The sequence below is a fragment of the Jaculus jaculus genome, chromosome 20 (assembly GCF_020740685.1).
Source record: "Jaculus jaculus isolate mJacJac1 chromosome 20, mJacJac1.mat.Y.cur, whole genome shotgun sequence".
Taxonomy (NCBI): Eukaryota; Metazoa; Chordata; class Mammalia; order Rodentia; family Dipodidae; genus Jaculus; species Jaculus jaculus.
The window spans coordinates 15,869,575-15,897,116 of NC_059121.1; the positions used below are offsets into that span (position 1 = coordinate 15,869,575).

The 27,542-nt window shown below is 44.8% G+C and overlaps 1 protein-coding gene across 4 annotated transcripts in view; it reads right to left on the reverse strand.

Moving 5' to 3' along the window:
* The window catches only part of Kif2a (kinesin family member 2A), a 78,588-nt gene that overhangs the window by 42,689 nt on the left and 8,357 nt on the right, over nucleotides 1-27,542 (reverse strand). For 2 of the 4 annotated variants that reach the window (XM_045138916.1, XM_045138914.1), the window contains exons 2-5: nucleotides 8,208-8,302; nucleotides 7,701-7,820; nucleotides 2,971-3,025; nucleotides 92-157 (exon numbers count right to left, since the gene is read on the reverse strand). In XM_045138916.1, coding sequence (XP_044994851.1) covers nucleotides 92-157; nucleotides 2,971-3,025; nucleotides 7,701-7,820; nucleotides 8,208-8,302 — 336 coding nt within the window. Of the gene's footprint in view, nucleotides 1-34; nucleotides 158-2,970; nucleotides 3,026-7,700; nucleotides 7,821-8,207; nucleotides 8,303-27,542 lie in introns of all 4 variants that reach the window. The other 2 variants (XM_045138915.1, XM_045138913.1) reach the window with 1 other exon arrangement.

Below are 27,542 nucleotides of genomic sequence, written 5' to 3' on the forward strand. Positions count from 1 at the left end.
AAATGACTGAGTCCTCGACACACGAGTTACATACAAGGGGGTCCGAATTCCTTTTTTGCAGCCTGGACTGGAGATATATCTGAAACACTACCATTCTGTTGTGCAGAGGATGACTGCTCGGGAAGCTGACTGGGCCGTGCGCGTGCCGAACCAACCACTGTGGGGAAAAAAATTCAATTCAGACAACAGGTCAGTCAGGGGCTGAAGAGGGAGCTTAGTGGTGAAAGGCGCTGGTTTGCCAAGCTTGCTGGCCTGGGTTATATTCTCCAATGCCCATGTAAAACCAAATGCACAAAGTGGCACATCTGTCTGGAGTTTGTTTGCAGAATGAAGAAGCCCTGTGGTGCCCCTTTTCTATTTGCAGATAAATGAAAACATTTAAAGGGCTGGCGAGAGAGCTTAGTGGTAAGGTGCCTGCCTGTGAAGCCTGAGGACCCAGGCTCAATTCTCCAGTATTAACATAAGCCAGATGCACAAAGTGGCACATGTGTCTGGAGTTCATCTGCAGTGGCTGGAAGGTCTGGGCATGCCATTCTCTCTATCTGCCTCCCTCTCTCTCAAACAAATTAAATATATATATATATATACATATATATATATATATATATACATATATATATATATACATAAAATAAAAAGGTGAGATTAAAAGGTGGGAGCGTCAGTGAACAACAGGCAGCAGCCTAGACAGTGGAGTGCTTGGCTTGGCGTGGTGGCAGGAAGTCGGGAGCAGGTCATCCTCACTTACAGGCTGAGCTTGAGGCCAGCCTCGGATATGCGAGACTGCTTCAAAACACACACACACACCACCACCAAAAAACAAAACACAACACGTATCTCAAAAATAAAATTTAAAAGCTGATACATTAATATTGAATTTAAACTGGCCACGGTGGCTCATGCCTGTGATTCCAGCACTTGGAAGGCTAAGGGTACAAATTTAAGGCCAGTCTAAGTAAAATTCTGCCTCAAAAAATAAATTAAATAACTAAAAAAGAACAACCAGGCCAGGCATGGTGGCGCACGCCTTTAATCCCAGCACTCAGGAGGCAGAGGTAGGAGGATTGCCGTGAGTTCAAGGCCACCCTGAGACTACATAGTGAATTCCAGGTCAGCCTGGACTAGAGTGAGACTCTACCTTGAAAAAGGAAAAAAAAAAAAAAGAACAAAACCAAACCCAGCCAGGGCATTGGGGAAATGGCTCAGTGGATACAGCACTTGGCTTGCCCACAACATAAGGGCCTGAGTGTGGACAGGCACTCAAATAAATGCTGGGGGGGTGGGGGGCAGGGGCAGAGGCCAGCTGTAATCCTAGATCAGGAGGTGGGAACAAGACCCGTGGCTAGCTAGAATAGCTAAATCTGGGGTTCAAGTGAGAAACTGCTTCAATAAATGAGGTGGCGAATGATCAATGACGATACTCGACACCAACCTCTGGTATCTGCACACACGTCAAAGTGTCCCCACAAGCACATGTGTACCCACATGTGTACACATACTGCACATGCTAAAAAATAAAGCCAAAAAAGTAACCAAACAAAAAACTGCACTTAGCAACCCGGCACTTTTCTAACTGTACGCACGAGTGGGCTGTACAGGGGTCGCACCCCCGGCGACTCGGCGCGGCACCAGTCTGCAGAACAGTGAGAGGGCAGCCCCAGCGCAACTTTAGCTATAAAAATCGGTATTTAAGTAAACGCTAAAGCTAAATGCACTTTAAACAGTTTTTACTTATTTGACAGAAAGAGACAAAGAGGTGGGGGGGGGGGGGGAGAGAAGGGGTGTACCAGGGCCTCCAGCTATTGCACAGGACTTCAGGACTTCAGACTCATGCCCTCCCTTGTGCATTTGGCTTTCCGTGGGTGCTGGGAAATCAAGCCTGGGGCCTTAGGCTGTGCAAGCAAGTGCTTTTACCATTAAAGCCATCTCTCCAGACCTCTAGCTTACATTTTTTTTTAGGGGGGTGACTTCAAGGTAGGGTCTAGCTCTAGCCCAGGCTGACCCTGGAATTCACTATGCAGTCTCAGGGTGGCCTCGAACTCATAGCTATCCTCCTACCTCTGCCTCCTGAGTGCTGGGATTAAAGGTGTGTGCCACCATGCCTGGCTTCTACCTTACATTTTTAGTGGAAAAATTACACATACACACACACACACACACACACACACACACACACACACACACACACAGAGAGAGAGAGAGAGAGAGAGAGAGAGAGAGAGTCATTGTTATATTAGGAGATTAGGAAAATACTTACCCATATAAGGATGTTTTGTTTTGAGGAAGGGTCTCACTCTAGCTCAGACCAGCCTTGAACTCATGGTAAACCACATACCCGAGTCTCCAAGAGCTGTATTTAAAGGCGTAAGCCACCACTCCTGGCAGCCACATAAAGTTTAAATGAATAATATGAAGAGTAATATTTATTTTGATATGTTTTATCAAGGCTATTACTAAAGTCAATAGTGGGGACTGGAGAGATGTTTAGCGGTTAAGGCATTTGCCTGCAAAGCCAAAGGATCCCAGTTCAATTTCCCAGGACCCACATAAGGCAGATGCACAATGGGACACATGCATCTGGAGTTCATTTGCAGTGGCTAGAGGCCCTGGTGCGCCCATTCTCTCTCTCTGCCACTTCTCTCTCCAATAAATAAGTAATATATATATATTAAAAATACTAAAGACAAGGATTAAATAGCCCCTATTTTTTAAAAAAAGTCAATAGCGATGGCTTAGTGGTTGAGGTGCTTGCCTGCAAAGTCTAGGGACCCATGCTCTTCTCTCCAGGTCCCATGCAAGCCAGATGCACAAGGAGAGCAAGCACACAAGGTAGCACATGTGCCCTAAGTTCAACTGCAGGGGCTGGAGGCCCTGGCACGCCAATTCTCGCTCACTCACTCACTTGTGCTGTCTTATAAAAAATACAAAAAAAGTCAACAGGCAAGATTAAAGGCTGAAGCTTTATTTTACCTCTATTATCTCTTGGTGGAGGATCATTCTTAACAGATGCTACGGTCCGTCGATTCTACAGGAAAAAACAAAAACATGCTCAGTATATTTTTCTCTTCATTCCTCACATATACCAATGCCTTAATTTCTTTTCAAATGCTTTTATATGTTTGTCTCTGAGAATGGAAAGGACAGAGAATGAGAATGTGCACGCTAGAACCTTCTGCCACCGCAAGCAAACCCCAGATGCATGCACCACTTTGTGCACCTGGCTTTATGTGTGTACTGGAGAGTTAAGCTCAGGCCAGCAGGCTTTGCCAACAAGCGCCTGTAAGCACTGAACCATCTTCCCAGCCCCCAGTTTCTTTTAATGAAATGAATGTAGACATGTATAGGACAATATAAAGGTAAATGAAACAAAACTCTAGAGATGGCTTAGTGGTTAAGTGCTTGCCTGTGAAGCCTAAGGATCGAGGTTTGAGGTTCGATTCCCCAGGACCCACGTTAGCCAGATGCACAAGGGGTGCATGTGTCTGGAGTTCATTTGCAGTGGCTGGAGGTCCTGGGGTGCCCATTCTCTCTCTCTCTATCTGCCTCTATCTCCCTGTCTGTCACTCTCAAATAATTAAACAAACAAATAAAAGAAAAAAAACTATAAATAAACAAATGAATTACACCGTTTTCATCAGTCAAGTGACTGTATAAGGCCTATCTCACAGAGACTCAGGAAAATGAGAAAGACACTGCCTGCCCAAAGGACTGTGCGAGGTCTTCATGACTGGTACTGGCATTTAGATCAGAAAGCAGGTAAAGTAGTGACTTCACTTTAAAGGCATTTCACCAAAACTATTTGGGTTTTATATGTTATGAATCAGATGTCCCCCATAGATTCGTGTGTTCTGAAGGCTTGGCCCCCCACTGACAGCAATCTGGGAGGCTGAGCCCTGCTGTGCAGGTGTGTTCCTGGGGAAGGGCTTAGCTGTTTGACAGCCAGCACCCCCTTGCCATGCTCAGCTCACTCTCCTGCTGCAGTTTCCCACCTGCTGTGGCAGCGGCGAGGTCCAGCCTCAGCTCAGGCCATGCAGTACTCTGCCATCATGGAGCATCCCTCTGACACTGCAAACCAAAGTACATAAAACCTTTCCTCCCATCAGCTACTTTTGGTCAGGCGCTTTGTCCCAGCAGAGGGAAGGGAACTCCAACACTTCCCTCATGGGAAATGCCTGAGACCTGAAGCATTTCCGATTTCTTCAAACTTCCGAATCTCTCTCTATATATCTTGAGGATGGGTCCCAGGTTTAAACACAACTTCATTTATGCTTATCTCCTTAACACAGAGCCTGAAGATTAGGTAATTAGGTTCATCTTTGGATTTCAGAAAGTTTTTTTTTGTTTGTTTGTTTGTTTATCCATTTTGAGAAAGAGAGACAGGCAGATAGAGAGAAGAATTGGCACACCAGGACATCTAGCTACTGCAAATAAATTCCAGACTCATGTGCCCCCTTTTGCATCTGCCTTACGTGGGCTCTGGGGAGTCAAATCTGGGTCCTCTGGCTTAGCAGGCAAGCAGTAACCACTGCACCATCTCTCCAGCCCAGGAAGTACTATTCAGTACAATATTAGCTCCAGACAAAGCACAGCCCTTTGATAAAATGAAGTATCAAAACACTACAAAATATTCACTGCTAATTACCCTAAAAAATTCATTGGAAATCCCAGCACTCGGGAGGCAGAGGTAGGAGGATTGCTGTGAGTTCAAGGCCACCCTGAGAATGCAGAGTGAATTCCAGGTCAGCCTGAGCTAGAGTGAGACCCTACCTCGGAGAAAAAAAATTCATTGGCGTTTCAGAGACTTTAACACACAGCCTTCTGATTGGGTTTGAGGCCTGTTCCACAGGAGAGGGAATTCATACCTCACGCTGTATATAAGCTTGGCCAAAGCCTATGGGGAAACCTACTACTGTGAATATGCAATACTGAATTCACAAATTGCCTTCTAAGTATTACTATTTGTCCCCACAGATCAGAACTGCTTAAAGCCATTTCTTTCTTTTTCTAATTTCTTTTTTATAAATTGTATTGGGGGGGCAGATGGAGAATGCGTACGCCAGGGTCTCTAGCCACAGCAAATGAAACCATCTTGTACATCTGGCTTACATGGGTACGGAGGCATAGAATATGGGTCCTTAGGTTTTGCAGGTGAGCAGTTTCACCACTAAGCCATCTCTGCAGCCCTCACATCAAATTCCTACTTCAACAGTCAACGCAGAAATGCGGAGCTGGCAAAACTGCTGAGTATAGGTGGCCATGGTGTGCTCGGCCTTAAACAGCACAGCTAGCCTCCCCTCCAAGGAGCAGACGGCCTCATGCAGAGGGCAGGGCAGGGAGAGGGAGACGGGAAAAGGGCTGTGAAACAGTGCCTTCTGGCCACTTCCTGCACAAGACTGAGCCCCTCAGCATTTCTCCACGGATGGAGGAAGGGTCCGTGGCACCTCCATGCCTCCCAGAGTAAGAAACGGCAGCTCACAGGTGCTGGGAATTATGGTTTCTTTAGTGGTATGGCTATTACTGGTGGGCTGGGTACCTATGTGCTAGTAAATTACTTCCCATTCATGACCCTGCAAGAAATCATAACTTTGTGGGGCAAAGGTGTGAAAGTAGGGTGAGAATTTAATGAGAAGAAAAAGGATTTTAGTGGGAATGGAGAAGGAGATGAGAAGGTAACTGGGAGAGTCGGGTCACAATGTATTACATACGTACATGAAAGCATCAAAAAAAATTAAATTGAAAATGAAAAACAAGTGGTGGCACATGACTTTAATCCCAGCACTCGGGAGGCAAAAGTAGGAGGACTTCCTTGAGTTCGAGGCCACCCTGAAACTACATAGTGAATTCCAGGTCAGCCTGGGATAAAGTGAGACTCTACCTCAAAAAACAAAGTAAGAACTTTCTCCAGGTGATTCTTAAGCAAAAATGTCACAGGAGATAGCTAGGAATTGGCTCCATAGTAGAAAGCCAGGAAGGAAGGAGAGCAGGGTTTGATCTCAGCATGGGGCAGGGCGGGAAGGAAAGCGCAGCTCCCCTGGGGTTGTGAAGCGCTCTGTAAACCGCGCGTACAGGTGAAGGGCAAAGGTCCGCCAAAGCAGCCAGGCACGGCACTCAAGTTACAGGCACGAAATCCTGCCTCATGTTCACACACACTTTCTATCATCTGATGGTTACGTGTGTTCTGCTGGTAAAATACCAACTTCCTATAGGCTGAATGCCATATCCCATTCCTCTCTGCATTCTGTCCAGCATGATGGGCAAAAGCACTAAGTGCTATTCGATCAAAAGGCAAGAACTTTGGGTTCAACGACTCTGCAGAACTACCTGATTCTAAGAACTGCCTTTTCATACAAAGTTTTCAGGAGAAGCCCGGCATGGTGGCACACGCCTTTAATCCCAGCACTTTAGGAGGTAGAGGCAGGAGGATCGCTATGAGTTCGAGGCCACCCTGAGATTCCAGAGTGAATTCCAGGTCAGCCTGGGTCACAATGAGACCCTACCTCCAAAAACCAAGAATAAAATAATAATAATAATAATAAAAATAAAAGGTTTCAAGACAATGGAAGAGGAATTATCTTACAATCAATCAAAATCATGGGCTTTACATTTTGTAGAGATAAAGCTGCTAGGGATGATATGGCAGCTTGTATTTAAACTATACAATATGACATAATAAACACACAAGCAGTTCAACTTTCCTCATACCACTTCTCTTTATTTTATTTTTGGTTTTCTAAGGTAGGGTCTCACTCTAGTCCTCAAATTCACAGCAGTGATCCTACCTCTTACTGCCTTCTGGATGCTGGGATTAAAGGTGTGCACCACCACACCTGACCATTCCTCATGTTATAAATAAACATAAATAGCAGAATTACAATTTCAAAAGATGAACCATCTTTAAAAACAGCAATTTTGTTAGCCATAAGTATTCATTCAACACCAAGAGAAACAGTTTTGATTCTTTTCTCCTGAAAAGCTATAGTTTCAGGAAAAATCCTATTGAGGCAAGGACATCCTATGATCTTATCTGATGGCTGCCTTTAACTGTGAATGAAGGCATATGTGTATACACATGAATGTAGGAGGGAGAAGGAATTTTTTTAAAAGATCTTAATTAATTAATTAATTTATTTACTTACTTACTAGAGAGGGGGAAGGAGAGACAGTGAGTGAGAATGGGCGAGCCAGGGCCTCTAGCCACTGCAAATGAACTCCAGATGCATGCACCCCCCCCCCCCCCGTGCATCTGGGTAACGTGGGACCTGGAGAATCAAACTGGGGTCCTTAGGCTTTAGAGGCATGTGCCTTAACTGCTAAGCCATGTCTCTAACCTGGGAGAAGGAACTTTAAAATTTTTTTTTTAAATTTATTTATTTGAGAGCGACAGACACAGCGAGAAAGACAGATAGAGGGAGAGAGAGAGAATGGGCACGCCAGGGCTTCCAGCCTCTGCAAACGAACTCCAGACGCGTGCGCCCCCTTGTGCATCTGGCTAACGTGGGACCTGGGGAACCGAGCCTCGAACCGGGGTCCTTAGGCTTCACAGGCAAGCGCTTAACCGCTAAGCCATCTCTCCAGCCCTGAGAGAAGGAACTTTAAAAGAAGCAAATTAATCAGTCTTGGCGCACACTCCTCACAGTCAATCAATGCTGCGCGCACACGCATGCACGCACACACACACCACTCTCCGTTTCCTCACTGACCTTTACAATTTTGTTGCCTTTGGCTGAGGAGGTTGATGGTGGAGGTATTTCTGGACTGGGTTCACTTTCTTCATCAGGTACAAGGTCAGGGTTGAGTGAGAAGATGCTCTCCAAGTCAATCTGTTTTAAACGTGCACACCTTTGAGAGGGTATCTTACCTTTTCAAATACAGTTAAAAGATGACAGTGTTTTGCAAACTACATGTTTGGAATAATAATCCACATGAATGTCCCTCTAGATGTTAAGAACTGCTACTGACACAGTTTCATACACAGCAATTTTCCCACTCTGACCTAGGATAACAAGCAGGGCTGACGCACAAGCCTGTGAGGGGTGGAGAAGGGGCTCTTCTCTGCGCGAAAACTCTAGTCATCCACAAGTTTCTCATGGCATGACATGGAATATATGCACTATATAAAACCACAATTTTCTGTTTTGTTTCACATCCAAAATCTTGATATCAGGACGAGGAATGACACATAATTAGGTTTAACCCAGAAATCATACCTCTTTGCCTTTTGTATCTCCATTTTCTATCCACTCGACCGTTACACTTTCATTGTCTTCATTTAAAGATGTTACCATTGCTTGATGTATTCGGCCTGAGTGGGAACAAAACACATGCACACATCTTTTTTGATGGGTGTGTGGGTGTGTGTGCAGATGCGCAGGCCCAACATGCACACACGCCTGCAGAGGGCACTGCTTGTCACCCTCCGCTGCTTGCTCGCCTATTTCCTTGGGACACAGTCTCTCACTGAACCTGGACTTGTGCCATTTTTTAGAGCAGCCCCAGTGACACACCTGTCTCCACACCCCAGCCCTGGAGGCACAGGCTCGAACAGCCATGCCCAACTTTTGTGTGGACGCTGGGGGTCAAACTCAGGTCCTCAGGCCTGTGCAGCAAGCCTGCCTCCTCACTAAGCGCCCAAGAATACTGTTAAACGCAATGGATCACAGCGCTCCTAAACACTGTCAAATTCAATTTTCTAACTTGCATATGTACACGCACACGTATGTACACAGATGTGCAAGACCTTACCTTACGTATATGGAATTTTCAGACTCTCCCGATTAGAGAATGAACTTTATACATGGGGTCATAAAATCAGTTTTTTACTAGTCAAGCCAAGCTACTCAAGATACTGGGTAAGAATAGTTTTTTTTAAATTTATTTTATTTTTGAGAGGGAGAGGGAGAGGGAGAGAGGATGAGGACTGGCACACAGGGCCTTGAGCTGCTGACTCGAACTGCAGACCTCACTCCCACATTGCGCCCGTGTGTCACCTGTGCGTCTGGCTTACACGGGTTCTAGGGAGCCAAACTTGTGTCGTAGGATTGTCAGGCAAACGCCTTAACGGCTAAGCCATCTCTCTAGCCCCCAAAACAGTTTTTTTTTTCCTTAGATGGGGGAGGTATCCATCAGACCCCCACCCCTCTTGAAACTTTCTGGTGGGGATGGCTGCTAGGGGAGGGAAAAGCCATGCCCCTAAGTTTATTTCTGTGATAAGCACTCGGAACTCACGGGGGTCCAAGGGTGACTTCAAACTCATTATGTCACCAAGAATGACCTGGAACTTCTGATCCTCCTGCCTCTAAACCCTGAGCACGGATAACAGGTGTGCACTACTGTGCCTGCTTTATGTGGCATCAGGGACAGAAAGCAGGCTTCAGGGCCGGGGTGGGAGCGCACGCCTTTAACCCCAGCACTTGGGAGGCAGATGTAGGAGGACTGCCTTGAGTTCAAGGCCACCCTGAGATTACATAGTGAATTCCATGTCAGCCTGAGCTAGAGTAAGATCCTACTCTGAAAAACCAAGGTGGGGGGGGGGGGAGAAAGAAAAAACAAAACAGGAAAGCAGGGCTTCATGCATACAAGGTAAGCACTCCATCATTAGCAGAGCTCCATCTACAGCCCCTCCTCATTCCTAAGTGTTTTTTTTTTTTTTTTTTTTTTTTTTTAGAGGTAGGGACTCTAGCTCAGGCTGACCTGGAATTCACTATATAGTTTCAGGGTGGCCTCAAACTCATGGCGATCCTCCTACCTCTGCCTCCCAAGTGTTGGGATTAAAGATGTGCGCCACCACACCTGGCGTGTGTACACAGTGTTTCTGTTACTGTTCAGTTCCAGTTATTTTGCTAGCTTCCTGTGGTGGTTTGAATCTGATGTCTCCCATCATCTCGTGTTCTGGATGCCTTGCCCCCACTGTGGAGGAAGTGTGGTGTTGGGGTGGGCCTGGTAATGCTCTCCTTCACCAGAATCGACTCACTCTCCTTCGGCTGTTTCTGCCTGCTCTGGCAAGAAGGTGGCGCCCTGCTTCTACCTGCCGTCATGGGGCCTCTTCTTGAGAATGTAAGCCAGCATAAGCCCTCTCCTCTCTCTCATCAGCTGCTTTGGGCTGGGTGCTTTGCACCAACAAGGAAACTATGGCACTTCCCTTATGACTAGATGACTCATGGGTTAGAGAAATATTTTTCAAGCCCTAGACACGTGGCAGTTGTAAAGAGTTCCAAAGGTACAACTAACAGTAGAAACAGAGCCACAAATAATTTGGTATGACTTCCCAGTATACTGACCTTGATTTTCTACCTGAATTACCCTCTACTACTTCCCCGCACGGAAATTTCCTACAAAGCTACTGTGATGGTTTCCGTTGTCAAGATGACAGAACCTAGAGTTGTCACTTAGGAAAGAAGCCTCTGAGGGACTGACTACCCTGATGAGGTTAGCTGAGGCAGGAGACCCACCCTCACTGTACGTGGCACCACTTCACACAGGCTGTGGTCCTGGGCTGTGGAAAGAGGCGAGAGCCAGGGCTGGAGAGATGGCTTAGTGGTGAAGGCTCTTGCCTGAGAAGCCTAAGGACTCATGTTCAAATCACCAGGTCCCACGTAAGCCAGATGCACAGTGACACAAGCGCACAATGTTTCACATGTGCCCAAGGGGGTGCACGTGTGTGGAGTTCTTTTGCAGCAGCTGAAGGCCCTGGCTTGTCCATTTTCTCTCTGTCTGTCTCAAATAAATAATTAAAAGAGAGGGCCAGCTGAGCACCAGCATCCATCGCTTCCTGCTCTCTGACTGCAGGTGAAAAATGACCACGGCGCCACACACCAGCCGCCAGCCTTTCCAGACACAATGGACTGTAACCCCAGGCTGTAAGCAGAAGGAACCCTTCCTCTCTTAAGCTTATTTCTGTCAGGTGCTTTTGTCCCAGCAACAATAAAGGTAACTAAAATACCTAGCTACAAAGAGCAAATAGGCAGCAATTTTCAATTAATCAGTCAATCAAGAGAAGAAACCTTGGTATGCAGCCCTGAAACTCTGTTGTGTTGGGATTATAGACACGTACCCCATGCCCAGCCAATTTTGTTAGTTACAAGTCCCTGTTTCCAGTGCACCTAGCTCTGAACCTTCCTATGTATGGATACATACACTCATTAAAACAACAGGCCAAGTGTCATTTTTGATAGTAACTACAGACATTAAGGACAGTGCTCATTCTAGTTTCAGTGTGTTTTGTCTTTACCAAAACTCCCGCTGAAGGGCTGGAGAGATGGCTTAGCAGTTAGGGCACTAGCCTGTGACACCTAAGAATCCAGGTTCAATTCCCCAGCACCCATGTAAGCCAGATGCGCAAGGTAGTGCATGAGTCTGGAGTTTGTTTGCAGTGGCTGGAGGCCCTGATGTGCCCATTCTCTCTCTCTCTCCCTCTTCCTCTCTGTCCCTCTCTCTCAAATAAATAAATAAATAAAACATTGGGCTGGAGAAATGGCTTAGCGGTTAAGTGCTTGCCTGTGAAGCCTAAGGACCCCAGTTCGAGGCTCAATTCCCCAGGACCAACGTTAGCCAGATGCACAAGGAGGCACAAGCATCTGGAGTTCGTTTTCAGTGGCTGGAAGCCTTGGCACGCCCATTCTCTCCCTCTCTCTTTGCCTCTTTCTCTATCTGTTGCTCCAAATAAATAAAAATAAAATATTTTTTTAAAAATTAAAAAAAAATAAAACATTTTTAAAAACTAAGGCAAGTTACAGGGAAGGCTTAATGGTCAAGGCATTTGCCTGCAAAGCCAAAGGACCCAGGTTTGATTCCCCAGGGCCCACGTAAGCCAGATGCACAAGGAGGCGCAAGCTCTGGAGTTTGTTTGCAGTGGCTAGAGGCCCTGGCGCACCAATTCTTTCTCTCTCTCTCTCCCTTCTCCCCCTCCCTCATTCTCTGTTAAATAAATAAATAAATATATTTAAAAAAAAAACTCCCGCTGCGGCTAAATCTGAAGTATTTAGGAGTTGAAGTCCAGGAGGCGTAGACTAAGGCGGCCTTCCAGGAGTGAGCTCTCTCACAGGACAAGGCCAGTCTCTGCACCAGTGCAGTGGGCTGGTGCACACTGAGGTCAGCTTTCCCTAGTTCCCTCTCCGACCAGAAGATCTTTCCCACAGGTGTCCATGCGCCCTTCTTATCTGTCATGAGGTCCTGATTCTAACGGCACTATGCTCTTGGACTTCCACAGCCATAAGCCAAAATAAAGCATTCCCATAAATGACCTGATCTCAGGTGTTGAGTTAAAAACAAAAACCCAGGGATGGAGAAATGACTCAGCAGTTAATGGTGCTGGCTTGTAAAGCCTGCTGGACTAGGTTCTGTTCCCCAGTATACATGTAAAGCCAGATGCAGAAAGTGGCACATGCATCTTTCAGTGGCAGGAGGCCCTGGTGGGCTCATTCATTCATTCTCTCTCTGCAAATTAATAATGTTTAAAAAAACAAACAAACACCAAAGTAGCAAAAAGTAGAGGTTGTTGCTATTAAACTGGATAATGGGGAGCAGATGGAAGTTTGGAGGAGCAAGGCTAGAAAAAGCACAGAACATCATAAATGGAAATGTTCAGGGCGATCCTGGTAAGGGCTTAAAAGACAGGAAGACTATAGGAAGTCCCAAAAATTCTTTTTACTTTAAATTTATTTTTGTTCATTTTTATTTATTTGAGAACGACAGAGAGAAAAAAGGAGGCAAAGAGAGAGGGGGGAGGGAGGGAGGGAACGGACACGACAGGGCTTTCAGCCACTGCAAACGAACTCCAGATGCGTGTACCCCCTTGTGCATTTGGCTAACATGGGTCCTGGGGAATTGAGCTTAACCGCTAAGTCATCTCTCCAGCCTCCAAAACTTCTTGAAGAAGATTACCTAAGTGGTCATGGCCTGAATGCTCATGAAAGTATGAACAGGAAAGCATTCTAAAGAGGTCCCAGGGACTGGAGAGCTGGCTTAGAGGTTAAGGCGCTTGCCAGCAGAGCCTAAGAATACAGGTTCAATTCTCCAGATCCTATGTAAGCCAGATGCACATGCATCTGGAGTTTGTTTGCAGTGGCTGGAGGTCCTGGCGTGCCTATTCTCTCTTTCTAATAAGTAAAAATATTAAAAAAAAAAAGAAGTCCCAGATCCAAGTAAGAAAATGTTAAAGCAAACAGGGTAGAGCCCACCTTTTCTTTCCTTTGCTTCCAGTCAGGCTTATTTAAAAAATATATTTTTATTTATTTTTTTTGGCAGAGAAAGGGGGGAGGGGGAGAGAAAGAGAGACACACAGAGAGAACATGGGTGCGCCAGGGCCTCCAGGCACTAATGAACTCCAGACACATGTGCTCCTTGTGCATCTGGCTAATGTGGGTCCTGGGGAATCAAACCTGGGTCCTTTGGCTTTGCAGGCAAATGCCTTAACCACTAAGCCATCCCTCCAGCCCCAGTCAGGCTTACTTTTGGCATGTTATCCTCCTTCCCCTCCTTCCATCCCTAATTTTATTTTATTTATTGTGGGGGGGGGCACACCAGGGCTTCCAGCCACTGCAGACAAACTCCATTCACATGCACCACCTTGTGCGTCTGGCTTATGTGGGTACTGGGGAATCAAACCGAGGTCCTTTGACTTTGCAGGCAAGCATCCCAACCGCTAAGCCACCTCTCCAGCCGCCTTATTTGTTTATTTATGTGCTTTGCGCAGCACGTGCTCTGTGCACGTGTGCGGGGTGGGGTGCTGTGGGGCCCCGTATGAGAATGGAGCAGAAGGTCAGGTGCTGTGCTCTACTGGTCTTCTGCAGAGTTTTTGCTTTGAGGAGTTTCAGGGTGCTCCCTGGTGGGACTGGAGTTACAGGTCCATGTGGCCACGTCCAGCTGTTTATCTGGGTAAGTTCTGGAGTCTTGAACTCAGGTAGTCTCAGACCCTCATGCTTGCCCAGGAAAGATACCTAACTACTGAGTCGTCTCTTTGCAACCCCCCCCCCCAATCCATCTTTACTTGACACTTCCTTGTGCCCATGTTCTTAGCACTCCATGGAAGAAGGAACTTGGGAGAGCCAGACTAGCCTATATGGCATTAGAAATTTGTGCTGAACTGCTAAAGCAAAAATTCAAGAGCAAAGGATTTTCAAACAGGAAGCAGGCAGTGAAGCCTCAGAGAACATGCAGCCTAGTCATGTCAAGAATGCAGAGGGCGAGGGTGTGCCTGAGCTACCAATCACGACAGGGGATTAGCCTGGAGAGAGGAGGCCAGGTGTTATCCAGGACAATGGGTCTCAGGGGTGGGAAAGAACCAACCCTCCCAAAAGGCTGGGTTCCCTAGCTGGTGGTGCTTTCAAGAGGTGAATGTGTCATGAGGTCACTAACTTCAGGGAAGGGGTGAACCCACTGATGAGCTCACAGGGAAAAGGACTCTCAGTAGATGGAGCCAGTTAGAGGGAGGAGGTCGTCCTTGGGAGATGTGCCTTTGAAGAACAGATTTTGTCAAGAGGCCTCTTATGGGGGTTTGAATGTAGAAGGGCGGCCGGACTCAGATGCTTGATTACTTAGTACCAAGTTGGTGGCTCTGTTGGGGACGTGTGCAGAGCCTCTGGGAGGCAGATCCTTGCTGGAGGACGTGTCACTGGGGTGAAGATATTTTGCAGGCTCCCAGGCCCTGCCATGCTTTTCCTTTCAAGATAGAAACTCCTCAAAACTGTACGCCCAAATAATCCCTTTCCTTCCACCAGATGTTTCTTGTACAGTCCTTTGTCCTAGCAAAAAGAGAGACAGTGGCTGCCCACCTCTCACCCTTCCTCGCTCACTACTTTCCCTTCCTCTGCATGTGGTTGCCCACTTCGGCCCACAACATCTTCCCTGCATGATGCCCTGCCTCACCCCAGTAGGTTCAGAAGCAACAGAAGTCAAGTGAGAGTGGACTGAAAATTTCATGCACTGCACCGAGATAGATCTTTGTTTACCTTGGGATTTTGCCACAGTGACAGAACAACGGCAAAGGCCCCCACGCCTTTCAGAGACGAACTCTGCTGCCGCCCTTCCCTGTGCCGTCACAGCAAGCACCAGGCCAAGCTCCTGAGAGCAGAAAGCGCTTGTTTCCCAGAGCTGCTCCGTCTGCAACCACTGTGCCAGCACCCAGCTGTGGCCAAGGGGTCCAAGTGGAGCTCAGGCCACTCTGATGGACACAAGACATAATTCTTTTTTTTTTAAAAATTTTTATTCTTATTTAGTGGAGACAGAGGGAGGGAGGGAGGGAGGGAGGGAAGAGAAAACAGGCGCACCAGGGCCTCTAGCCATAGCAAACAAACTCCAGATATATCTGCTTAGATGGTTTCTGGGGAATCAACCGTGGGTCCTCAAGCAAAGTGCTTTAACGGCTTCAGCCATCTCTCCTGCCCAAATAAGCCTTTTTTTTTTTAAATTAAAAAAATTATTTAGTTTTAAGTATTTTATTATCGCAACAGACAGTGAACTAAGAGAATGCTTTAATTACCTCAAGTGAAAGCTATTTTCTGATCGGATGTTCTGTGTGTTTTAATAGTTTATATTCTAGTTTAGCGCTTTGCTTCGTTTAACAGTGTTGAGTACATACTAAATACTTAAGAAAATGTTGGTGAAAACATTGGGAATACGCAAAGACCACCTCTAACAGGAAAAAGACAATGTTGAATGTTCAACTTTCTGGTATAGTAAAGTAAAATGAACTAGCTCAAATTTCACAAATACTAACATGAATGATTAAAAAATAAAGCCACAAATAACCAGTCAGAACATATACCAATTCATTTTTGTCCCAATGAAGAAAAACACATGTACCTCTAAAATTAATATGGTTACTTAAGGCTAGTATTATACATAAGCCTCTAAAGCTAGTGTGACTACTTGAGGCTGCTGTTACTGCTCTTCACGGTGTAAGAGTTCCTGTCTTTACAGAGCTGTTAGAAACAGGTCTGACATGCGCACAATGCCCCGTTGGTCTCTGAAAACAAGATCCTCCTGTGTTTCCTAGTTCACAGCAGCTGTGAGGCTGAAAAATGCCAACAACCAGGTAGGCTGGCATAAGCCCTGTCTAACATATAAAGTACAAAATCTGGTTGCCAATGTAGGAGACAAGAGCCAAAACAAACCAACCAAGAGTAATAATAAATTTTCACAAGTATTTAAAAACCAGAATACTTAATATCTAATTATTTTTAAGAGGGTACAGTGTTAGTACATTAGGACAAGCATGAAAAATTAATTCCTTTCAGACCCAACCAGTTTTTATAAAGGTTGCAGCTGTTTCTGACATGCCTAGGATTGCAAACAATTTTTTTTCCTGTGTCTAATTATTTAGATTGTAGGGTTGAGGTATACTTCATGTACAAATGACATGTATTCCAAAAGGCAAACAATATTTTTATTACTACTTCTTGAGATGCTTTTATGAAATTTTCTCTCACTTTAATGAAATCTTAGTATCTAAATACTTAATCTAGATACAACTTATAAAATCTCAGTGTATAAAAAATACACATCTAAATGATTAGAAAACATAAAACTTGAAGTATAAACTTGCTTATAATGGTCTTTCCAAGCTTTTTGGCACTGCTAAAATCTAATGCTTTTAAGTTGAAGTTTGATAATTTTGTAAATGACAGAAATTAATGATTTATAACTTAAAACTATAGGCAAACTTTGAAAAAAGTCACTGGTGATTCATGTATATAATAAAAACTAATATAAAATATACTTGTATCCCCATAAATTTTGTTTTGTTTTTCGAGGTAGGATCTCACTCTAGCCCAGGCTATGTAGTCTCAGGGTGGCCTCGAACTCACAGCGATCTTCCTACCTCTGCCTCCCGAGTGCTGGGATTAAAAGCGTATCCCCATAAATTTTAAGTGCTGTAGTTACTATAACCTCAACTTTCAGTCGGAAAATTTGAAGACTTTAGAAACTATGCCAAGCAAACCTAGCCATAACCTTCTGTCCCTCAGGCAGGGGTCAAAAGGAAAAGCAGGCATAAATGTCTCAGAACAAAGAAGTGTAAAAGAACAAAGACAGCATGAAGCTTTCATTTTCTACTCTCACATTCAGACCTAGGGTTTGGCTCAACTGCTATTTCCAGAGGGCAAGTAAAATAAATGCACACGCTTGTTCAATGTACTCAGTAAACAGATCTCTGAAAGAAGCACTTTATTCCATGTCAGAAGAGAGTCCTGATAAATTATCTCAGAACACACTGACCTCAACTTCTGCCACCTTATCTCATGGGATGTATTAAAAAAAACTCTGAATTAACATTCCCCCTCCTTCCTCCTGTTCCCCCTGCCTGCCTTCCCCCTTCCTTTTCTGTTTTTTTTTTTTTTTGGGGGGGGGGGCACTGGAGGAGGCTTACTATCTCAACCTGCTTGCTTCAACTCCACTGTGATTACAGGTATTTACCACCATGCTAGGCTTCTCATTTTTCCCCAACAATTAAAGATTTCATGAAATACTGATTCTAATCAATTCTATATTTGGATATAAGAACTAAGTGCATGGACTGGAGAGATGGCTTCCTGGTTAAGTGCCTGCATGTGAAGCAAGGCCCTAAGATCCCTGGTTTGAGGCTCAATTCTCCAGGACCCACATAAGCCAGAAGCACAAGGTGGCACATGCATCTGGAGTTTGTTTGCAGTGGCTGGGGAGGCCCTGGTGTGGGGAGGCCCTGGTGCGCCCATTCTCTTTCTCTCTCTCTCTCTCTGCCTCTTTCTCTGTCTGATGATCTCAAATAAATAAAATAAAAATATTTTAAAAAAACAACTAAGCACTGTTGTAGAGTGAGACTGCAAGGTTTTAAGTGACTCTTCACGTAGGGTTATAGCAAACGTGTTATGCTAATAATTAGCTTTTTTGTCTAGGGAAGTCTGTCTAAAGACTAAAGGTATAATTCCTTCTTCAAGTTATTGAAAGGACTCAAGAAGAAGAAATAACTCACCTCTAAAAACACTTCAATATAATAATCTAATAACATTAACTGCATAATGGGCAAAGGTTGAGAAAACGGAGCTTACCAAATATTGTTTTAAAACAGAAAGACTGTTCTCAAGGGTGCAATGAAAAGCATTATTTTAAAGATGGAAGATGATGGTAATGGGAATAGTCAAGGACCCTGTCTTGGTTTTTATCTTCTCACAGCAAGTCTACATCTGTTCCTACAGGCCACCGACCAGAAAGGAAGCTGGCGGGTTTCCTGAGCTAGGAAGGCGAGCAGAAGACAGTCGCGGAAGCCCCAAGCTGTCAGCCGAGCGAGGCCGACAGGAGTCTCACTGAGCACTCCGTGTGAGCGCCGCACCTCCTCGGCGGCTCCAGTGCAGCGGGCGCCATCAGGGACGCCACAAGGAACGCTTGGCTGACACCGTTGCTGTTTAGCAGAGCCCTGGGGAGCGTGATTTTGCCAAACAGAGACCTTCTTGTTTAAAAATGTTTTCTTTCTAAAGAAAACAACCTTTAAACACAAAACTTGAATTTTGGTACTGGGACAGCAAGGGGAATAATATAGCTTAATTTTCCTGAAAAAAATAAAAATGGGACTTACTGTATATAAACTAAGAAATTTCAAATCTTTGATTTTTAATTTTTTTGTTTATTTTTATTTATTTATCTGCAAGCAACAGAGAAAGAGAGAGACAGAGAATGGGCACGCCAGGGCCTCCAGCCACTGCAAACATACTCCAGACACATACGCCCCCTTGTGCATCTGGCTAACGTGGGTCCTGCGGAATTGAGCCTCGAACCAGGGTCCTTAGGCTTCATAGGCAAGAGCTTAACTGCTAAGCCATCTCCCCAGCCCTCAAATCTTTTTAAAATATATTTTTTTCTTTATTTATTTGAGAGAGAATGGGCATGCCAGGGCCTCCAGCCACTGCAAACAAACTCCAGATGCATGTGACCCCTTGTGCATCTGGCTTACGTGGGTCCTTTGGCTTTGCAAGCAAGCACCTTAACCACTAAGCCATCTCTCCAGCCCAAAATTTCCAATCTATACCAGTATAACCTTTTGGAAAGGATATTAAAATTTAGTATTTCTGAGTTCCTTTGGGGTGACAGGGAACCTTCAGTGTATTCTGTGTGTGTGATGAGCAAATTACACCATACATTAATAATATGGGCAGAATTATCATTTAGAAGAATGAATTTGCAGCTTTTTATTAAGAAAAATGTCTATTTATTTATTTGAGAGAGAAAGAGAGAGAGAGAGAGAGAATGGGCACATCAGGGCCTCCAATCACTGCAAACAAACTCTAGACACATGCACCACCTTGTTCATCTAGCTTACGTGGGTCCTGAGGAACCAAACCTGGGTCCTTTGGTTTTGCAGTCAAGCACCTTAACCACTAAGCCATGGCTCCAGCCCAATTTGCAGCTTTTTACTAAAGTTTCATTCTGAATTTGTGTAAAATCATAAAGGGGCTATAATACTATTAAAAAGTATTAAATAGATGTGGTTTCCTAATATTTGGGGTTGGAGTAGTCATATTTAAAAACTAATCAAAATCACTTAAGAGTATAAAAACTGAAATTCTAAAATCATATTGCATTTTGATTTGAGCTAAAATAGTGAAAAATCTAAAAAAAACATAGCATCAAAAAATCCCTTCATGCTAGAGAGATGGCTCAGTGGTTAAGGCACTTGCCTACAATGCCTAACGACCAGTTCAATTCCCCAGTATATAAAGTCATATGCAGAAAGTGGTGCATTCACCTGGAGTTCGTTTGCAGTGGCTAGAGGCCCCCTTGTGCGCATGTGTGACACTGCATGTTTGTGTCACAGTGCATGTGGCTTACATGGGATCTGGAGATTTGAACATGAGTTCTTAGGCTTTGAAGGTAAGCACCTTAACCACTAAGCCATCTCTTCACACACCCCCCCCCCCCCCCATTCTATGTAACTCAAGCAGCAACCACTACACTGAACTACTGGGAAATGTACAGATTTTTAGAGGAAGAGTCTAGTAAGAGGTCACTGAGTTATCTGGGAAGAATCCTCAACTGGGATCATGGGACTGACCTCCCTCTCTCTTTTTGTCTTAGCCATTAAATACAACTACTTTTTGCCAGGCCTAGTGGTATAGGCCTATAATTCTAGCTAATTGGGAGGCAGAGGCAGGGAGATCCACGTTCAAGATCAATTTTAGCAAACAAAAAGTAAAAAAGGGCTGGGTAAAGGAAGGGAGGACTGTTCACAATGCTGCCTTCCAGACACAAATACTCATGACCCCCACAGTGGCTGACACAACCTACACAAGACCTGCCTGGTGAGAGGGACATAGTATGACATCAAAATAGGAGAGAAGGGACTCAGTGGATGAGGGATTTGGGAGGAGGAGGAGAGTATGTATGATCATGGTATATTGTCTGTATGTATGGAAATTGTCAATAAAGTTTTTTAAACATAGCTGGGAAAAAAATCCCTTCATGAAGTTTATTAACTAAATAACGTTTATTAACTAAATATATAAATGTTTACGAGCTTTAAGAATACCTTTGTACATGCATTCCCCTGTGTGACAGATATCCAAAACCCACCTTTACTCAATGAAAGCCTTGCTCTCCAGAACACAGCAGAAGCTTACACAGTAAAAACATGCTGCTGATAGGTTATATATGTGGTGCAATGAATGTCTATGAAGTCTTTTCTATTTTAAAATATTTATTTGTAAGCAGAGGGAGAGAGAGGAAAGAATGAGAGAAAGAATGGGCACAGCAGGGCTTCTTGATACTGCAAACAAATTTCAGATGCATGTGCCACTTGGTGCATCTGGCTTTACATGGATACTGGGGAATCAAACTCAGGCCCTCAGGCTTTGCAAGTAAGTACCTTTAACCATGGAGCTTTCTCTCCAGCCTAGAAGCCTTTTTAGTATGTGCATATTCCCTCTTGGAACTTGTTAACCATGGGACTATGGTGCTATTCAAAATAGGTAGCTGAATTTAAAAAGACCATTTTAAGCACATGAAGAGCAATGATGTACACTTCTTTGGGCCATGTTTCCCCCCCACCCCCGAGGTAGGGACTCTCTCTAGCCCAGGCTGACCTGGATTCACTCAGTGATCCTCCTACCTCTGCCTACCAAGTGCTGGGCTTAAAGGGGTCTGCCCCCACGCCCGGCCTGGGCCACGTTCTTGATGCCTGGAGATGAGCGACGCGCATCACCTTGTCGAAAGCCTGCAGCATGAGCAGCTTCGGTGGCCCCTTATGTGGGGTCTCGGCATTCAGGTAACTTGTACTGGGAACAGGCTACAGGCTAGGCAGTGGGGACATAGTGAAACGTCACTCTGACCAGACAATCTCGTGAGCACTTTGACAAACTAAACAGAGGGAAATCACAGCCCATAAAGCTGGGAAATCACCCTAATGCAGGAATTAAAGAAGGATGAAATGTTTCATGAAGGTAAAAACATGGAGAAATAGCAGAAACTACAACTCCATGGGGAATATCTGCAACTCCACTGAGCAGCATCCCCAGTGGAATGGGGGCAGGGACAAGGGAAAAGAGGGTGCCAACACATGACGATTCCATATGAAACGTGTTGTTGTTAATAATAATAAAAACCTTGGGCTGGAGAAATGGTTTACTGGTTAAGGTGCTTGCTTACAAAGCCAATGGACCCAGGTTCGACTCCCCAGGACCCACGTAAGCCAGATGCACAAGGGGGCACAAGCATCTGGAGTTTGTAATGGCTGGAGGCCCTGGCGTGCCCAATCTCTCTCCCTACTCGCCTATTTCTCTCTCTTTCAAATAAAGAAAAAAAATTTTTTTTAAATGGAGAAAGTGGTTAGCCAGTTAAGTAGAAATGCAGTATTTCAAGAAAGCTCAGTACGTCTGCATGACAGTGTGCTCTGAAGTAAGTGGCAAGAATGATTCTGGAAAGGCATGTCGGACTGTTGAGGTTACTGACAAACACTAATTAACCGAGGTGGAGAGACCCATGAGGAAGTTGTTGCTACAACACAAATGAAACATGACTAGCCTGACCAAAGGGATAGCAGATGGAAGAAAGGTACCCGAGCAGTTAAACTGAGGGAACCTCAGACAGACGCCCATGTTTCAAGTGGGGCGGAAGGATGAGGAGACACAGAGTACACTGAGGGGTGGAGTCAGTGCTGGCTGTTCTCAGTCTGAGGGGGGGAGACATCCGGGTGCAGATGGTCAGTACAAACACGGCCTGCCTGCCGCCCTCAAGGCTGGAGAAAAACTTGCTGGAAACAAGAGAAGCTGCGTGGGCAGGACTTCAGGGTCAGGACCAGGACAGTGGGCACACCAACACTTACAGGAGAGGAGAGGACGGAGCACAAAGCAGCTGTAAAGATCTGAAGTGTAGTAAGGGAAAAAATCTAGCCAGGCATGGTGACACATGCCTTTCATCCCAGAACTCTGGAGGCCATGGTAGGAGGACTTCTGTGAGTTCAAGGCTGGCCGTGGATTGCAGAGTGAGTTCCAAGTCAGCCTGGGCTAGAATGGGACCCCACCTTGAAAGAAAAAAAAAGCAAAAGGCAAAAACTTATTTGCTCTAGTTAAATAATGGCACTTAACAGAAACCAGGAGGACGGACATAAAGATTAAAAGCAATGCATGAGCCCTAATGAACCTTCAAGTTAAGGAGCATATGAAGAAATAGCTACTTACTTAGGCTGTGTTACATTACAATCAACTCTCAGTATCGGCTGTGGTTATGAAAACAATAAATACCCAGCCGTGTTTCCAGAACAACTTCAGACGAGCTTGTCCCTTTTACTGTTCTTTGTGTACTACTGCTCTGCTAGGCACCGAAAACCACATCACGAGTCCCACGTAATGCTTTCACAGTCTTTCCTAAGGTACAGTTTGCCTTGCCCTCAGGCATTTGTTAAATTAATCCACCTAAATCTGGATAGGCCCCCAAAGTAGTGATCTATTGTATTAGCAGACGTTTTTTTCTTTTGTTTTAGCCTTAGCCTGATATCTTTATTTATTTCTTTATTTCATTTTTGAGGTCGGGTCTCGCTGTAGCCCAGGCTGACGTGGAATTCACTATGGAGTCTCAGGCTGGCCCCAATTCAGTGTTCCTCCTACCTCTGCCTCCGAGTGCTGGATTGAAGATGTGCGCCACCACGCCGGACAAGTTGCTATAATCTTAACATACTTCCCTGACATCACGGATGAGCGCGCGCGCGTGTGTGTGTGTGTGTGTGTGTGTGTGTGTGTGTGTGTAATAAGTACACTTTCATATTCCACATATTCTTAGGTAAACTTTTTAGAATTCTGTGAGCAGGAGATCCATAAACCAGGGCAGAGACTGGAGGTCACAGTTTTGTTTTTTTTTTTAAAGAAATTACAGAACTACAGAGCACTTACACTGGGTGTTTGTTTGCCTTCAGAGAGACAGCCCATTCCTTTGACGTAACAAGAGAATAGGCATTTATGGTCACTAGTTTAAAATGAGCTAACTAGTGTTTTGTTTTGTTTGTTTGTTTGTTTTTTCAAGGTAGGGTCTCACTCTAGCCAAGGCTGACCTGGAATTCACTATATAGTATCAGGGTGGCCTTGAACTCACCATGATCCTCCTACCTCTGCCTCCCTAGTGCTGGGATTAAAGGTGTGCGCCACCACGCCCACCTGGCCTAATTAGTTTTAAAAAAGGCCCAAGGGCAAGGCGAACCACTCTAGGAAGGAAAATCATTGGACTTACAATGCCTAGGACAGCCACAGTACACAAAGAACTCCAAAAGGAATTAAAAGTGTAGGACTCTGCAGGCAAACAAGCCATGCTCTAACTTGTACTGTGGTCTTTGGTGGACTTGCTAGTTTGGAGCAGTCAAAGGGCTGCTCTCTGTGATTAAGTTCTAACACTTACCTCACCAACTAGGACTGCTAATTTGTTCTCATTTTCTGAACGCATTATAGTGATCCACTGTACATCATAAACTTAATACTATCCCACACAGCACAAAACTAAAATAAATAACCCACACAAGTTTACGGCTAGTTGTACCCCAAATTCACATTTCATGACATGAAGCATACACTGAGTATGTATTTTACAGGAGAAATCTGCTACTGTTCAACTAGAATGGTATGATATTCCTGGACACAAGGCTTGAACATCTGTCACAGCTTCTGAAGTCTAAACTCACTGGGTCAAAGTAAAGATATCAGGCTAAGGGCATGGTGGTGCACACCTTTAATCCCAGCACTTGGGAGGCAGAGGTAGGGTGAGTTCAAGGTCACCCTGAGACTACATAGTTAATTCCAGGTCAGCCTGAGCTAGATTGAGACCCTACCTCAAAAATGAAATAAAATAAATAGATAAATAAAGATATCAGGCTAAGGCTACCAAGCCTATCTGAATCCTTCTCATTATATTACATAACTCATTTAAAAATTATCCTGTAACCGGGTATGGTGGTGCACACCTTTAATCACAGCACTCAGTAGGCAGAGGTAGGAGGGTGGCTGTGAGTTCAAGGCCAGCCTGAGACTGCATAGTAAATTCCACGTCAACCTGGGCTAGAGCGAGACCCTACCTCAAACAACCAAAAAGAAATTCCTAACAAAAGTTATCCTTGTAGGTGGGATACCTCCCAGTGAGTTGTTGGTCAGGGAGGCCCCTGATACCTCCAAAACAACACAGGCCAGGCTACTGCCAACACTCTTGGTTGCCCACCAGAACTACATGGTAACACTCTACTGCTAAAGAAAGCACACATTTGGCTATCGGACTGTGAGAAGACAAGCTGAACCTAAGCTGGAAGCCTCCTCCCTGCTGATCAGCTGTCAGAGTACTGGACAATGCCACAGCCTGCAGGGGATGAAAGTCATAAACAGTCTTAACCAGCAGTGGACCCTGCAAGCTATGCAGCTGGCCAACCAGGCAAAATGTGCCAACTGATGCAGTGGTGGCACATCTGTTATGGGGGAAACCAACTGCTTTCTGGCAGGAGTTGAGGCCCACCCCACCTGAAGGAATTCATGCCTAGTACTAAAGAAACAGTCAAAAGCCTATGGCTGAGGAGGTCAGAAGCTTTAACAGGGGAATCTATTAATGTTGTTTGGCTAAATGGATGAATTAGGACTGGAGAGATGGCTTAGCAGTTAAGGCATTTGCCTGCGAAACCCAAGGATCCAGGTTCGATTCTCCATGACCCACGTAAGCCAGATGCACAAGGTGACACATGCATCTGACTTTGTTTATAGCACTGAAGGCCACCCCCATTCTATTAGCTTCTTTCTCTCAAATAAATAAAATAAATTTAAAAAAATACCTAAATAAGGGCTGAAGAGGTGGCTTAACAGTTAAGGTACGTGCCTGCAAAGCCAAGAACCTAGGTTTAGTTCCCCAGGATCCACATAAGCCAGATGCACAAGGGGGCGCATGCATCTGGAGTTTGTTTGCAAGGGCTGGAGGCCCTGACGTGCCCATTTGCTCTCTCTCTCCTTCTCTCTCAAATAAATCATAAAAATAAAAATGAAATATTAAACTAAATGGATGAATTATGTCCCCAAATTGCCCTCTCATTGTTTGTGTTTATGCCCATATATTAACAGCATTCTTGCTTTTGGACAGTGACTACTGGGGAAGATTCAGAACTCACCCAAGAACTGAGAAAAATGACAGTGGAGTGTTCAGCACTAAGTGAACATCTCTATCCCACCTCCAAAGCCTAGAGACCACTGTGGAAGAGAGAGGCAAGAATGTGAGAGTCAAAGGATGGGAAGGAGTGCTCTGGAACCCTGTCTTCCAAACAGAGTGGCTATGGCATTCGTGACCTCACAGTGGCTGGTGCTTCCTACACTAGGCCTGCATCATATGAGGGCAAAATCAATCAATCAAGCAGCCTGTGTGCAATGTAACACTGAGGGGAACAAGTCAGGCTGCTTTTTGCTACTAATATCCCAAAATTTGAGTGAGTTTAAGGGATAGAAAGGACATTTTCAGTAGACACTTGTGTGCACTTAAGGTATTTGTCTAAGACACCCAAAACTTTGGGAATTCCTGGAATAGAATAGGATTAGCTTGACTGAACAGAATTGAAGAGACTTTCTAACCTACACTACTCAAGACTCTCCGAGTGTAAAGTCTACTCCTTTCCAACTCAAAGGACTGTTCACCACATAACATGGATTCTTCTTGTAGGCATTCTGAGTCTCATCTGTGCCTTGACCATTGCTCGGCCTCCTACACTGATGCGATCTTACCCAAGCTAGCTCCCATTTTCAGGGCTACTCTCATCTACCACTAATCTCTGGCTAACTCCTGTTATTGCTTTTAGGAGAGTAAGTCTTATAGTAGTTTTCAAGTGTCCTAGAGATTAGTTCCAACGTCCTTACCTCACCTTTGCTTCCAAGTCTTTAATAAGGTATCCTAAGTTACCTATGTTTCCTTATAGCTACATCTCTCATATCCCCATTCAGGATCTTTCCCCATTTGGTTCCATAAACCTGGAACACAACTTCTCACACTGCCCCCCCCCCCGCCGCCCCAGGCAATCAGCATCACTGTTATGCTTTTACTCTCCATGAAACCCAGATAGGTCACTTAACGAGGAGATGCTACTTTTTTCTCAAATGACAGATCACAATCCTGGCTCTCACTGTATGCTCTGTGGGAGACTAAGTGCCTCTTCAGGAAAATAGGGAAGGTATCTTTTTTTTTTTTTTTGAGAGAATGCAAGAGAGACAGAGATAGAGACTTGGCACATCAGGACCTCCAACCACTGTAATTGAACTCCAGATGCGTGCACGACCTTGTGTGCATGTATGACCTTGCGCACCTGGTTTACATGAGATCTGGGGAGTGAAACATGAGCCCTTAGGCTTCACAGGTAAGTGTTTTAACCACAAAGTCATCTCTTCAGCCTGGATGATACCTTTTGAGGATGATCATGAAAATCATACAAAATATTATAATTACCATTTAGCAAACAACTGGCTTATAAAAGGGTGTCAAGAGTAACACATAAATTTAAGTCTCTTTCTCTTCAGCCATTGATGAACCTTCCCTTGGGTCTGCAAGCTAAAATAAACCCCTTCTTCCCACAAACTGTCTGCTTGGATGCCCATCCCAGCAACACAGACTGACTGCAAGAGTAAACGCAGACCCCGATTCCTACAGCTCCTCAGCCACACTGTGCAGCAACATCACTCCCAAATTACACAAAGGCCTCAGTGGCTCACCCTCTGTTTACGGGCATTACAACTCAGCTTTCTACATAGAGAACAGCTGTCAGGGGCTGATGTCTATCAGAAACGTAAAATCCAATGAACTTTACACATTCTGACATCCAAAGATGTTAAAAATGCCAATTTCATCTGGCAGGGGCTATCAAGTCTAATATAATGCTGCATTTTAGGAATTCTGAAGCTGGGGCCGGGTGTGGTGGCACACACCTTCAATCCCAGAACTGGGGAGGCAGAGGTAGAAGGACCACTGTTGAGTTCCAGGTCAACCTGGGCTACAGTGTGACCTTATGTCAAAAAAAAAAAAAAAAGTTCTAAACAAAATGTAGGCTTTTCAGAAAAGTATAGCTCTGAGACAAGGAACTGCATGCATGT